Source organism: Borostomias antarcticus (assembly GCF_949987555.1).
Source record: "Borostomias antarcticus genome assembly, chromosome: 10".
Taxonomy (NCBI): domain Eukaryota; kingdom Metazoa; phylum Chordata; class Actinopteri; order Stomiiformes; family Stomiidae; genus Borostomias; species Borostomias antarcticus.
In genome coordinates, this window is record NC_140243.1 from 9,983,848 (window position 1) to 9,998,379 (window position 14,532).

The 14,532-nt window shown below is 47.8% G+C and overlaps 1 protein-coding gene across 1 annotated transcript in view; it reads right to left on the reverse strand.

The window, feature by feature from the left end:
• scfd2 (sec1 family domain containing 2) overlaps window positions 1-14,532 on the reverse strand; it is a 134,763-nt gene that overhangs the window by 24,985 nt on the left and 95,246 nt on the right. The window contains exon 6 of the mRNA XM_084444019.1: window positions 4,595-4,740. Coding sequence (XP_084300145.1) covers window positions 4,595-4,740 — 146 coding nt within the window. The remainder of the gene's footprint in view (window positions 1-4,594; window positions 4,741-14,532) is intronic.

Consider the following 14,532-nt stretch of genomic DNA (forward strand, 5'->3'; position numbering starts at 1 on the left):
ACCTCTCCACCCCCCCACACACACTCCCAAACATCCACTTATGTCTCTCAATTGGAAACATGGATTCCTTGATATGTAGACCTGCTTCCAGTCCGTCTCTGAGGAAACATTCAGTATAGATCCCTAGCATGAGGCCTAGCAGGTGCACCCTCTTTGCTCTTCAGCTTGCACACCCGGGGGGATTTCAGAGATTCAATTATGAAATGGATCTCCGCACTGAGCCTGGCACCCACAGAGGTGTGCATCCCCTGCTTAGAGGACAATTCAACACTGCTGTTCAAAACCCTTCCAGACCAGCCTAGCCCGGCTCTGTTATGTAAGTGTGCGCTCTAGCAGGGCTCGCACACACACACACACACACACACACACACACACACACACACACACACACACACACACACACACACACACACACACACACACACACACACACACACAGTGGCCCAGTGCACTGTGGAGAGAAACTATCCTGTCAGCCCTCCAAGTCACACAATGTACCAAGCTCGGCGTCTGTTGCCCTGGACCCCCAAACACAGAGTCAAACACAGAGTCAAACACAGAGTCAAACACAGAGTCAAACACAGACCCAGAGATGTTTCTGGATGCTGCACAGATGGAGTGAAAGAGGAGATTGATAGAGAGAGAGAGAGAGAGAGAGAGAGAGAGAGAGAAAGAGAGCTAGAGAAATATTAAAGTAGGTAAATAAAGTAGGTATGTATTCTTTGGTGACATGTATCCCTGCTCTGGGTCAGTGCGCCTTTGTCTCAACTGGGTGTACAAAATAAGTGTGTGTGTGTGTGTGTGTGCGGCTAAGCATGTTTCCAAAGTCAGGGAGTTGGTTTGACACTCCGTTGTTTCACGCTGTGAGGAAAAAAACCCATTGGGGCCTGGAGACATTGAGGGCCGAAAACACTGGGAGGTAAAATGTCGAGCTGCTCTCTCTGCCTGTTGTGAGCGCGAACACAGCCCCTCGAGGGTGAGACGCGGCGGAAGTTACGACCAGCAGACATCCCGTTGGTTCTGGGGAGCGGCGGCTCGCAGTGGGAGCGGCGTGGCGTGCGGAGGAGGTGAGAACGGGCCGTAGCTAGCTGCACTCTCCATTCAGCTCACCGCACAGACGTCACTCCGCAGGAACAGAAAGTTCTGTTCCCACCCAAACACACACACACACACACACACACACACACACACACACACACCACACACACACACACACACACACACACACACACACAACACACAACACACACACACACACACACACACACACACACACACACACACACACACACACACACACGAGATCCGGGGGAGAGGAGCTGCCTGTCCTCCACATCAGCCGAAAGCTACTGCCTTGTGTCTTGCCCATCGAGTGGCCTCTTTTTTTTCTTTAAACATTTTATTTATAGATTTTGCATGCAAGTACAAAAATACAAAAATAAAAACAGAACACCCACGCCCCCACCCCAGGCCATACAGAAAGCATACAATTAAACAGCATTATCACACAGACAGACAAGTGAATGATGTACAATAGGACATTCGTAGAGCACTATCACATCATTTGATTCAGTGAACAATGGCTATAAGAAAGGCCAATAGACAACAACACCAAATCAACGCAATGCAGCAGTATCAAGGGTCAGGCCCTGTACAAAGTCAATAAAAGGGGACCATGTCTTAATATATTGATCTCGGGATCTGTTGCGATTATATTTTAACTTCTCAAGGGGCATCATGGAGAGCACTTTCTTTACCCAGTGCATGTATGAGGGGGGTTTCTCAGCTTTCCACTGTAGCAGAATAAGTCCTGGCTAATGAGGATGCAAAAGCGACTGCATTCGCCTGGGAAGTAGAGGCCTCCCCCTCAGTAGGAAACACACCAAAGAGCGCAGTAAGAGGATTGGGATCGACCCGTCTTCACACATATGTGAGAGAATGTTTCAAAGATCTTTGCCCAGAACCCATTCAACGAATTACATGACCAAAACATATGGCCCAACGTAGCTGGGCTATGCCGGCATCGTGGACACTCGGGGTTGGTACCAGGGTATATTTCAGATAGTTTTGCATTTGAATAGTGCAGCCTATGGGCCACCTTGAATTGGATAAGACCATGTTTAAGACAGAGCGATGTTGTATGAATACGCTTTAGACTATCCTGCCAAACCTCATCTGGGATTGTTATGTTCAAATCACGTTCCCAAGCCAATTTAGTAACATCCCATGATAACGGGTTAATACCCTGTATTGCTGCATACATTTTAGTTATTCTCTTTTTGCCGTATGGGTCGAGTTCCAATATGATATCCATAACCTTTGCAGGTGCCAGATTAGGGAAAGGGAAATGTTTTTTGTTTTTTTTACAAAGCTGTGAATCTGCAGATACCTGAAAAAAATGATCCCTAGGTATAGTGGTCTGCTTGCATAGATTCAAATGATAAAAATTTATAATTCGGAAAAAGGTCACCTATAAAGATCAGGCCATTTCTGCGCCAAAATTGAAATGATGTATCAATTTAAGAAGGGGGGAATAAATGATTATTCAACAATGGGAGGAAAAAATCTGCCTTGGAGAAATGGAAATGTCTCCTGAATTGATCCCATATCTTCAGGGAATGTATAACTACAGGTTTAAAACTTCAGGAACTCAGGTGTGCGGGGAGGGAGCAACTCAGAAAAGAAATGGGAGAAGATGTTGAATTAGGTACCGACTCCATAGAGGCCCACATGGGGCCTTGATTTTCATATGTAGATATCCAGTAGTTCAACTTTTATAAAATATAAAAATAGAAATATTGGCAGCCCAGTACTGAAAGTTAGGCAACCCAAGCCCACCCGCAGATTTTGGCCACTACAAGTCACACATTGTTTGTAACAATCATTCACAGGGGCACCATGGATGTTTTTGTAGCGCTGCTTCTGTTTATTGTACGCTCTGCCGCTGAGTTACTGCGTCTTCCTTGTGTCTCTCGCTAGAGGTCTTTGGGCGCAGGGTGTGATCGGGTAGCAGCCTGAGCAGGTGCCGAGCAAGCAGAGCTGTGGCCGGTTATATACATGTACACAACATGGATTCAAATGTTGGGACACACCTCTTTATCATTGAATTCAGGTGTTTCATTCAGTCCCATTGCCACAGCTGTATAGAATCAATCACCAAGCCCTGCACTCTGCCACTGCGTGGTACTGTAATAGAATGCCGCTGTTGCCACAAATCAGTTCGTGAAATATCTTCCCTCCTAGATATTCCCCGATCAACTGTAAGTGGTATTATTGTAAAATGGAACAGCCAGCCAGGAAGTGGCAGACCACATAAAGTTACAGAGCCGGTGCGTGAGTGCTGGGGCGCATAGTGCGAAAAATCACTCTGCTGACTCAGTAACTGCAGAGTTCCAAACCTCCTCTGATATTAATATCAGCACAAAAACTGTGTGCCAGGAGCTTAATGACATGGGTTTCCATGGCCGAGCAGCTGCATGCAAGCCTTACTGTACATCACCAAGCGCAATGCCAAGCGTAGCATGGAGCGGTGTAAAGCACGCCTCCACTGGACTCTGGAAACGTGCTCTGTGTGGAGTGACGAATCACGCTTCTCTATCTCGCAGTCGGATGGACGAGTCTGGGTTTGGCGAATGCCAGGAGAATTTTACCTGCCTGACTGCACTGTGCCAACTGTACAGTTTGGTGGAGGAGGAATAATGGTCTGGGGTTGTTTTTCTGGGGTTGGCCTAGGCCCCTTAGTTCCAGTGAAGGGAAATGTTAATGCTTCAGCTTACTAAGACATTTTGGACAATTCTATGCTTCCAACTTTGTGGGAACAGTTTGGGGAAGACCCTTTTCTGTTCCAGCATGACTCTGCCCCAGTGCACAAAGCAAGGTCCATAAAGGCATGGTTGGGTGAGGTTGGTGTGGAAGAACTTGACTGGCCAGCACAGAGCCCTGAGCGGTTATTGTGTGTAGTATTGTGTACTGTAGTACTGTATATGTATATAAATGTATAACCAGTGATGAACGTCAACTGTAAGACTGTGTTGTTAATTTGACAGTGTTTCAGGCGGCCCACAACAGATTTTATACATTCATGTTAAAGATGACCTGTTCCTATGGGCGGGGCTTTAAAAGGGGCCTCATTCTGATTCTGAACCCAAGGGAGTTTAGGGCTGGGAGAGCCAAGCTACACATGTCCAAATATGCGTCAGCAGTGTTTGTTCCATGTTGAGCACTGGAGGATAAAGCACCTTTGCACTAAAAGTCTAAAAGTCTGGTTTATCTTCTATGTTGAGGCTTGGAGGATAAAGCGCCTTTGCTCTAATGGAATCACTTTATGTGATGCACACACGTACAGACACAGCTACAAGGAGAGAGACAGTGTTGCATAACCGGAGGGAGGGAGAGATATATGTGTACCCACAGTGCTGTGGGAGATTCATTCACCGAGCAAGATGGTTCTGACGCAACACCTGTGGACCAGCCTCCTATCTACCCGTGTCAGAGCCACACAGGGGAGGGGGGTTGTGTGTGTGTGTGTGTTGACTGTGTTGTGGAGTAGAGTTGATAGTCGATGTGCGTGTGTGTGTGTGTGTGTGTGTCTGACCTGGTGAACGCCGTCGCTGGCGGTGTAGACAGAGCGGAGCTGCTTCAGATGGTCTCTGGTGCAGCTCAGCCCCCTCAGGGTCTCAAACACCCCCTCCACTGCTGAGTGAGCCCGCTCCATAGTCAGCTCCTCAGGACCACCACAACCTGGAGAGAGAGGGAGAGGGAGAGAGAGAGAGAGGGAGAGAGGGAGAGAGGGGGGGGGGGGGGAGAGCGAGAGAGAGGGAGAGAGACAGAGTGGGTGAGAGGGAGAGAGAGAGGGAGACAGAGAGATGGAGAGGGGGGGGGTTGAGAAGGAAAGAGGGAGTGAGAGAGAGAGGGAGAGAGAGGGGAGGTTGAGAGGGAAAGAGAGAGAGAGGGAGAGAGAGACAGACATAGAGGGAGGTTTATCAGAGATGCTGTAAATGTGTTGTGTATCTTGTAGTGCTTTTCACCACTCATAGACATTCTCATGCGTCTCCCGATGGCTCCAGATAGAACATGGTAGTTCCTGCATCGGTGCTGGTCAGTGACCCTCATTCACCACGGCCTCCTGTATCATCTGGACCTGGCCTAATTATGCCTGGTGAAGTCAAGGTTTGCTTAGCAATAAAAACCCAAACGACGCAGAGGGAGAGAGAGAGGATGTGAGAGGGAGGGAGGGAAGGAAGAGAGAGAGAAAGAGAGAGAGAGATGGCTGTTCATGCCCTGTACAGTGTGTGGTTGCGAGGTGGAGGTGATTAGGTTGGCACCTTCATCTCTCTCTCTCTCTCTCTCTCGTATTTGTTGGTTAATGAGAAGACCAATGACGTTAGGAGACATATAAAAGCAAACATATAACCCACAGGAGGCTGGCCAACTCCCTGGGGCTAACACCTGGGAGTAGGAGAGGAGAGAAGACAGGAGGGAAGAGGAGAGGAAAACAGAGGAGAAGAGAGGAGGGGAGAGGAGAAGACAGAAGGGGAGAGGAGAAGAGAGGAGAAGAAAGGAGGGGATGGTAGAGGAGGGGGGAGGAATTAGAGGAGGGGAGTGGAGAAGACAGGAGGGAAGAGGAGAGGAGAACAGAGGAGAAGAGAGGAGGGGAGAGGATAAGAGAGGAGAAGAAAGGAGGGGATGGTAGAAGAGGGGGGAGGAATTAGAGGTGGGGAGTGGAGAAGACAGAAGGGGAGAGGAGAAAAGAGGAGAGGAGAGGAGAAGAGAGGGGAGCAGACCTCGCAGCCCTGCCAGACAGCACACTTCTATAACAGAACAGGACTGCCCTGCTGTAGCACTGGAATGGTACACACATGCCACACCCAGGAGCACAGCAGCTCAGTAACACATCAAAACACAACACAGTTAGTCCAATGGACTGGAGGTCATGGGCTAATAACGCAGTCTAGATAGAGACTAGTTCACACGGATGAACAACATATAACATTTGTTTTCAACTTGTGTCAACTTGCCGCACAGAGTGTGGTGTGTGTTGTCTTCTCTAAACCAGGCCTGGATGTGAGCGAGCTGGCTTATATCACCCAAGAGTTTCCCATCATGCAGAGCTCTTAATTCAACTTTACGAGTCAGCATTTAAGCTCCCCTTCCTGCTTCTGAATCCGTGTTTGTGTGTGTATGTGTGTGTGTGTGTACAATATTCCCATCACACACTGAGAGCTGCTGCCGTGAGGATTGTGAATGGCTGGCTCTCGCTCCACCAGCTCTCTGTGATCACTGTGTAGGCACCAGAAGCGTCTCTGGGCCGAGGCAGACCTCGCTCCTCAGCTGCGTTCTGGTCCATTCCACTCTGGAAGGTCAGATACGCAGGGTGGAGGGGGAGAGGGAGGGAGGGAGGGAGAGAGGGAGAGAGAGAGAGAGAGAGAGAGAGAGAAAGCGAGAGAGAGAGACAGAGAGAGCTTCATCTCGAGACTTCATCTCTTAATATTTCACCCTTATTGTTGGGCTCCGCTCGTCCAAATATAGCCCATATCAAACACAGACCTGCGGGCGTTTGTTTTGGAATAGCTGTCCTCTGGAATGTAAAGCTTCTGGCTCCGGTGCTTTCTCTCCTGCCTGTTTGTCCCAGTCGCGGGGGGGGGAGGTTGGGGCTATCTGATGGAGCTGAGCGAAGAGGAGGAGGGGAAGGAGGAGGAGGAGGAGGAGGAGAGGGAGACTGTCGAGGCAGATGTGGACCTTAAAGGAGTAGTAAAGGGAATGTTTAGCCCTGTTTTAAGGTTACTTCAGTCGAGATCACTTTAGTCAAAATGGACCCATTTATTAGCATGCAATAATATATACAGCATATTATTTTATTTTTTTACGCATCTGAATTTTGGCGGTGTGATCTGTTCGGGGGGCCCCCTGCCTTCCACGCATGTGGAAAGCGGCAATCTAGATGTTCCCCCCCTCTGGGCCGCTTGGCCCAGAGTGCCGGGCCAGAAGAGGGAACGACATCTAGCCCCCTGCCTCTATGACGATCAGAGTGGGCCGCGATCGGGAAGACGCTCAGAGGTAACTCAGCCCACTAAGACCGTCAAAGAGCGCCACAGGAGGACTGCTGTACATTATAGTCCCTGGCCTCTACAGGGCATCGCTTCGTGGAGTCCGAAGGAGATACAGCGTAGTGTCTCTGCCTCCATGGTGACCGGAGGGATCGCTGAATGGCCCTTCGGAGATGTTTCGGCCCACGATCACCACGGAGCGCCACAGAGACTAAGCTAGTGTAATTCCCCGGCTTCTACTAGCCGACGCATAGTGGAATACCAGAAGAAAGCAGCAATACCTCCGGAACAGAGAGCAACGACGACAACAGAGACGACATCGACAGAACACAGGCGGAGCAGGGGAGGAGGTGGGGCGAGCGCGCAGATACGAGCGATCAGCAGTAATGGCAGAGCGGACGCAAGAACAGAGAACGCGGAAGCAGCGAGCGCGCAGATGCGAGCGATCAGCAGTAATGGCAAGAGCGAACAATGACGTGTTTTGACAGCTTAAATACATGCGCTCTAGCGAGCTGAACCAATGCTATGACAGCTGACAGTCAGCTGGTGGGTTGCGTCCTACGGGGTGTGACTGATTAGCCCGGCGTTGACATCCGTGCCTCGCCTGAAGTACGTCGGAGACTTCATTTATGATCATATACAATGGTTCAGATCAAAACGTTGACAAAACTAGCATTTTCGAGAAAGTTGATAATTGCTCTACCACCGTTTTGGTCATACAATGGATGTGGATGAAATCGAGAGTTTAACATGTTTTTGAATGATTTTTCAAGATGCCCATCCAAAACGGTAGTGGAGCAATTATCAACTTTCTCGAAAATGATAGCTTTGTCAACGTTTTGATCTGAACCATTGTATATGATCACAAGTAACCTTAAAACAGGGCTAAACATGCATTTTCCTTTTACTACTCCTTTAATCTAGTCAGACAAACACTGCGGATGGAGCGAGGCTAAAGTTCGGGCCGCAGGCCGTTTACAGTGTGAGCCTCTGAGCCTGTTTGCGTAGAGCTGAGCGGCTTTGAAAAGCTCTGACACGGCGCGTCTGTATGGGGAAAAAAAGGGTGGGGTGGGGGGTGATTGCCTGAGTCGGTGGATGGTGGCTGGTTAAGGGGGGGGGGTGAGCCCGGATGTGGAGGGAGGTGTGTATGGCGCGTGAGACGGCTGCTTGACTGCCTGCCAACGCACACAGCAGGGCTAGAGCTGGCAGGGCAGGACCCTTGGCCCTTTTTTAAATTCCTGTGCATTCTGTACAATTCAATGTTCTCCTGTCTTAGCCTATGGACCTATTGATATGATTGTTTTTATCTTTGCCTGTAAAGCACCCTGAGAGTGACTGTAATTTAAAGGAGAATGCTCATTTTCGACAACCTGGACCTTATTTACGGCATATTATAAGACGTTTGACTCACCGAGATAACTTTGGTGTAATTCGGAGGCCTGTAGAAGAATTTTAAAATCCAGCGCGAGCCAAGTATATCCATGTAATGGCGGCGGACGGGGCACTGAGAATGCAGCTTCTACAAAAATCTATTTTCTGCCGCGAAACGGTTGTTTTCATCAATCTGTCATTATGAATCACTAGTTGTGCTTACATAGAGCGAGGGCTTGTTGTGGTTTTTCACATGCCTCTGTAATATGATCTTTAGAAACGTCTTTAGAAACGAAATAGCTTCCCCATTTGCTCCAGCACGCATGCGCACAGCGCGCAGACTGGCTATTCTCCGTTACGTCTGCAGGCTACACTCGCGGCTCACATTCTCTACTCTACGATCGGCTTGCTGGTGCCTGGAATATTGTGTGCAATATGCCTGAATATTTATCAGATTTTGAGGATATAGAAGATGACTTGGAATATGATGGACGCTGATCGTAGCGTAGAGAATGTGAGCCACGAGTGTAGCCTACAGACGGAGAATAGCCAGAGTGAGTGAGTCAGTCACTACATATGTTAACCGCCCCAGTCACTCTAGAAAGCCAATGTTCTTTTACTTGCAATGTTCTTTTATTTGCAGTAAAACATTCAGTAATGAAGAACTATTAGTTCAATCTACCCAATTCCACTCACTTTTAGTGCCGCTGGCTCCATTATCAAATCAGAATGTTGAGGCGGCTGGGGGGGGGGCCCAGCTGACTCAAGGGCAACATTCTGATTTGATGTTGAGAGAGAGAGAGAGAGAGAGAGAGAGAGAGCAATGGGTTCTGGTAAGTGCATCAGAGAGAACACCGACAGGAAATAGCTGATTGAGAGTTTGTTGAAAATTCATAACAAGCTCTTTGGGAGCAGGAGCTGATTGCGGCGCTGTGCCACACGGGGGACCTGCGCCTGTGTTACGTAATCTATGCCACTCAGATCAAGCAGACGACCACTCGGAGACAACGATTCACTGACGGTTCAGGAAAGGTGACGCAGCACTAAGTAGGGTCAAGGCCAATTTATACTTCGTCGTACGACACTTTTGACGAAGTATGTCGTCTGCTTGATCTGAGCCGATCCGAGTGGTTGTCTGCTTAATCTGAGCATCATAGATTACGTAACACACACTCCAACCTGTTTACGTTGCCCAGGGGTGTCTTGCACCGACCAAACATTCTAATGTCACAGACGCCGTCACTTTCATCGCACAGCTGTGATTGGATAGCTAGATAAAATGATGTGCTGCGACTAAATAGTTCTATGCTAAATATTTAAAAAAGCCTTTCCAGATGAACTAGAATCTATGTCAGAACGCCAACTAACACCTCGGTGAGTTTCTTGTCTTTGAAATTGAGTGTTTAACATGTTTTTGAATGATTTTTCACAGTGCCCATCCACATCCATTGTATGACCAAAACGGTGGTATAGAGCAATTATCAGACTTTCTCAAAAGTGCTAGTTTTGTCAATGTTTTGATCTCAACCATTGTATATGATCATAAGTAACCTTAAAACAGGGCTAAACATGCATTTTCCCTTTACTACTCCTTTAACGGGACGGTGTCATTCATGTTCCTGACCCGTACGGAATTAAGATATATATATTAGCCTATGCACATCCGCCAATGGGTGCTGGGTTAAAAACTAACAAACCGAGCAGCCCCACCCATAGGGGCTTGGGCCTATATAGGAGGCAGCAAAAATGCCTTTTTAAATCTGAGCTGATGAGGATCAGGTGTGATCGAAACGTTGCTCAATAAAGAAGTCTTATGTGAGACAGGGACAGACAGACAAGACAGAGATACATGCACGCACTCACTCACACACACACACACACACATTACATTAGTAATTTGGCAGACACTTTTATCCAACGTGAAAGTGACTTACAATAAGTGCATTCTCTGTAGGTAGCCAAGAGAACTACCAGTTCTAAACTAAACAGTACCAGTAGGCTAGTTGCCACAACAAGTGCATCTCCTTTCTAAACAAGCGACTAAGAGCTTAACCAGGGCTAAAGTAAAAGTGCTAAATACAAATATAATAGGTGCTAAGAGGAAGGGTCAGGGTAGTAGGCTACTTCTTGAAGAGGTGAGATGTCAGCCTGCGCCGAAATATGAACAGTGACTCTGCTGTCCTGACGTTAGTGGGGAGTTCAGGCCAGGACAGAAAGGAGCCGTGGCCAGGTCGATCGGCCGCTGGGGCCTCAGAGCGACGGGGCAACCAGTTGCCTTGAGGTAGCAAAGGGTAGTGGTCGGGTGGGGGTCTGTACAGAGCTGTCCGTTTCACTGCCCAGTAGGCTAGCACCAGAGTCTTAAGATGGAGGTGAGTTACTACAGGGGGTCAGTGTAGAGAACAAAGGGAACACACTTACCCACCTACACAGTCCTGTATCTCCCAGCAATTCTGAGACATAAATGGAGCGCAGGGTAGCGTTTAGTCGGGGGAACTCAACGCAGCAGCGTGCGTCATCAGCTGTCATCCGTCTGACACCCACAATTAACCTCAGGCGTGTTAACAGTACTTCAATCTCATTACATTAGTCATTTAGTAGATGTTTTTTTCCAAATCGACAATATCCATCCGTCGACAATTACAATAATTGCAATTCATCATACGTGAAGGTAGTCAATGTACTACTACTCCCCGGAACTCACACAACCTGCATCTCCTTTCTTAACAAGTGACTAAGAGCATAATCTAGTGCTAAAGAGTTATATATACGTACGTCTTAAGTTAAGACCAGTTGGTGCAATGCCAATGTTCTTTTACTTGCAATGTTCTTTTATTTGCAGTAAAACATTCAGTCATGAAGAACTATTAGTTCAATCTACCCAATTCCACTCACTTTTAGTGCCGCTGGCTCCATTATCAAATCAGAATGTTGAGGCAGCTGGGGGCTGGGGGGGGGGCCCAGCTGACTCAAGGGCAACATTCTGATTTGATGTTGAGAGAGAGAGAGAGAGAGAGAGAGAGAGAGAGAGAGAGCAATGGGTTCTGGTAAGTGCATCAGAGAGAACACCGACAGGAAATAGCTGATTGAGAGTTTGTTGAAAATTCATAACAAGCTCTTTGGGAGCAGGAGCTGATTGCGGCGCTGTGCCACACGGGGGACCTGCGCCTGTGTTACGTAATCTATGCCACTCAGATCAAGCAGACGACCACTCGGAGACAACGATTCACTGACGGTTCAGGAAAGGTGACGCAGCACTAAGTAGGGTCAAGGCCAATTTATACTTCGTCGTACGACACTTTTGACGAAGTATGTCGTCTGCTTGATCTGAGCCGATCCGAGTGGTTGTCTGCTTAATCTGAGCATCATAGATTACGTAACACACACTCCAACCTGTTTACGTTGCCCAGGGGTGTCTTGCACCGACCAAACATTCTAATGTCACAGACGCCGTCACTTTCATTGCACAGCTGTGATTGGATAGCTAGATAAAATGATGTGCTGCGACTAAATAGTTCTATGCTAAATATTTAAAAAAGCCTTTCCAGATGAACTAGAATCTATGTCAGAACGCCAACTAACACCTCGGTGAGTTTCTTGTCTTTGAAATTGAGTGTTTAACATGTTTTTGAATGATTTTTCACAGTGCCCATCCACATCCATTGTATGACCAAAACGGTGGTATAGAGCAATTATCAGACTTTCTCAAAAGTGCTAGTTTTGTCAATGTTTTGATCTCAACCATTCTATATGATCATAAGTAACCTTAAAACAGGGCTAAACATGCATTTTCCCTTTACTACTCCTTTAACGGGACGGTGTCATTCATGTTCCTGACCCGTACGGAATTAAGATATATATATTAGCCTATGCACATCCGCTAATGGGTGCTGGGTTAAAAACTAACAAACCGAGCAGCCCCACCCATAGGGGCTTGGGCCTATATAGGAGGCAGCAAAAATGCCTTTTTAAATCTGAGCTGATGAGGATCAGGTATGATCGAAACGTTGCTCAATAAAGAAGTCTTATGTGAGACAGGGACAGACAGACAAGACAGAGATACATGCACGCACTCACTCACACACACACACACACACATTACATTAGTAATTTGGCAGACACTTTTATCCAACGTGAAAGTGACTTACAATAAGTGCATTCTCTGTAGGTAGCCAAGAGAACTACCAGTTCTAAACTAAACAGTACCAGTAGGCTAGTTGCCACAACAAGTGCATCTCCTTTCTAAACAAGCGACTAAGAGCTTAACCAGGGCTAAAGTAAAAGTGCTAAATACAAATATAATAGGTGCTAAGAGGAAGGGTCAGGGTAGTAGGCTACTTCTTGAAGAGGTGAGATGTTAGCCTGCGCCGAAATATGAACAGTGACTCTGCTGTCCTGACGTTAGTGGGGAGTTCAGGCCAGGACAGAAAGGAGCCGTGGCCAGGTCGATCGGCCGCTGGGGCCTCAGAGCGACGGGGCAACCAGTTGCCTTGAGGTAGCAAAGGGTAGTGGTCGGGTGGGGGTCTGTACAGAGCTGTCCGTTTCACTGCCCAGTAGGCTAGCACCAGAGTCTTAAGATGGAGGTGAGTTACTACAGGGGGTCAGTGTAGAGAACAAAGGGAACACACTTACCCACCTACACAGTCCTGTATCTCCCAGCAATTCTGAGACATAAATGGAGCGCAGGGTAGCGTTTAGTCGGGGGAACTCAACGCAGCAGCGTGCGTCATCAGCTGTCATCCGTCTGACACCCACAATTAACCTCAGGCGTGTTAACAGTACTTCAATCTCATTACATTAGTCATTTAGTAGATGTTTTTTTCCAAATCGACAATATCCATCCGTCGACAATTACAATAATTGCAATTCATCATACGTGAAGGTAGTCAATGTACTACTACTCCCCGGAACTCACACAACCTGCATCTCCTTTCTTAACAAGTGACTAAGAGCATAATCTAGTGCTAAAGAGTTATATATACGTACGTCTTAAGTTAAGACCAGTTGGTGCAATGCCAATGTTCTTTTACTTGCAATGTTCTTTTATTTGCAGTAAAACATTCAGTAATGAAGAACCATTAGTCCAATCTACACAATTCCACTCACTCTTAGTGCCGCTGGCTCTATTATCAAATCAGAATGTTGCCCTTGAGTGAGAGTGAGAGAGAGAGAGAGAGAGAGAGTAATGGGTTCTGGTAAGTGCATCAGAGAGAACACCGACAGGAAGTACCTGATTGAGAGTTTGTGGAAAATTCATAACAAGCTCTTTGGGAGCAGGAGCTGATTGCGGCGCTGTGCCGCGCGGGGGACCTGCGCGTGCCTAACCGGGTTGGGGTGTGTGTTACGTAATCTATGACGTTCAGATCAAGCAGACAACCACTCGGAGACGACCATTCACTGACGGTTCAGGAACGGTGACGCAGCGCTGTCTGTATGTCGTCTGCTTGATCTGAGCCAATCCGAGTGGTCGGAACCAGGTCCTGGTATTTCTTGAAGAGGTGAGTTTTGAGCTGCTACTTGGTACAGTGAAAGATGGGCAGTGATTCTGTTGTACTGACGTCAGTGGGGTGTTCATTTCACCACTGAGGGGCGGCACGTAGCTCAGGAGGCAGAGCGGCCGGCTGGAGAATCGCAAGGTCCCCGGTTCGATCCCAGCTTCCGGAATGTGCCGAAGTGTCCTTGATCAAGACACAGAACCCCGCTCACGTGCGGCACGGTGGCGCAGTACCTAGTAGCACAGCAAGAAGGTCTCCTTTCTGTGCGGAGTTTGCACGTTCTCTCCATGTTCACAAGGGTTTCCTCCCAAAAGAACCAAAAACGAAAAACATGCAGAAGAACCGATTGCTAATGCTGTCCGTCCCTGGCGAAGACGGACAGGAGCACTTGGTTGGCCCCCAGGCGCGTCCCCTCTCCACTGCCTACTGTCTGCTCCTGGCTGGCCTTGGGGGAAGGACAACAGGATGGGTTAAAGGGCAATGCTCGTTTTTGACAACCTGGACCTTATTTACGACATATTATAAGAAGTTTGACTCACCGAGATCACTTTGGTGTAGTTCGGAGGCCTGTAGAAGAAATTTAAAATCCAGCGCGAGCCAGTATATCCATGTAATGACGGTGA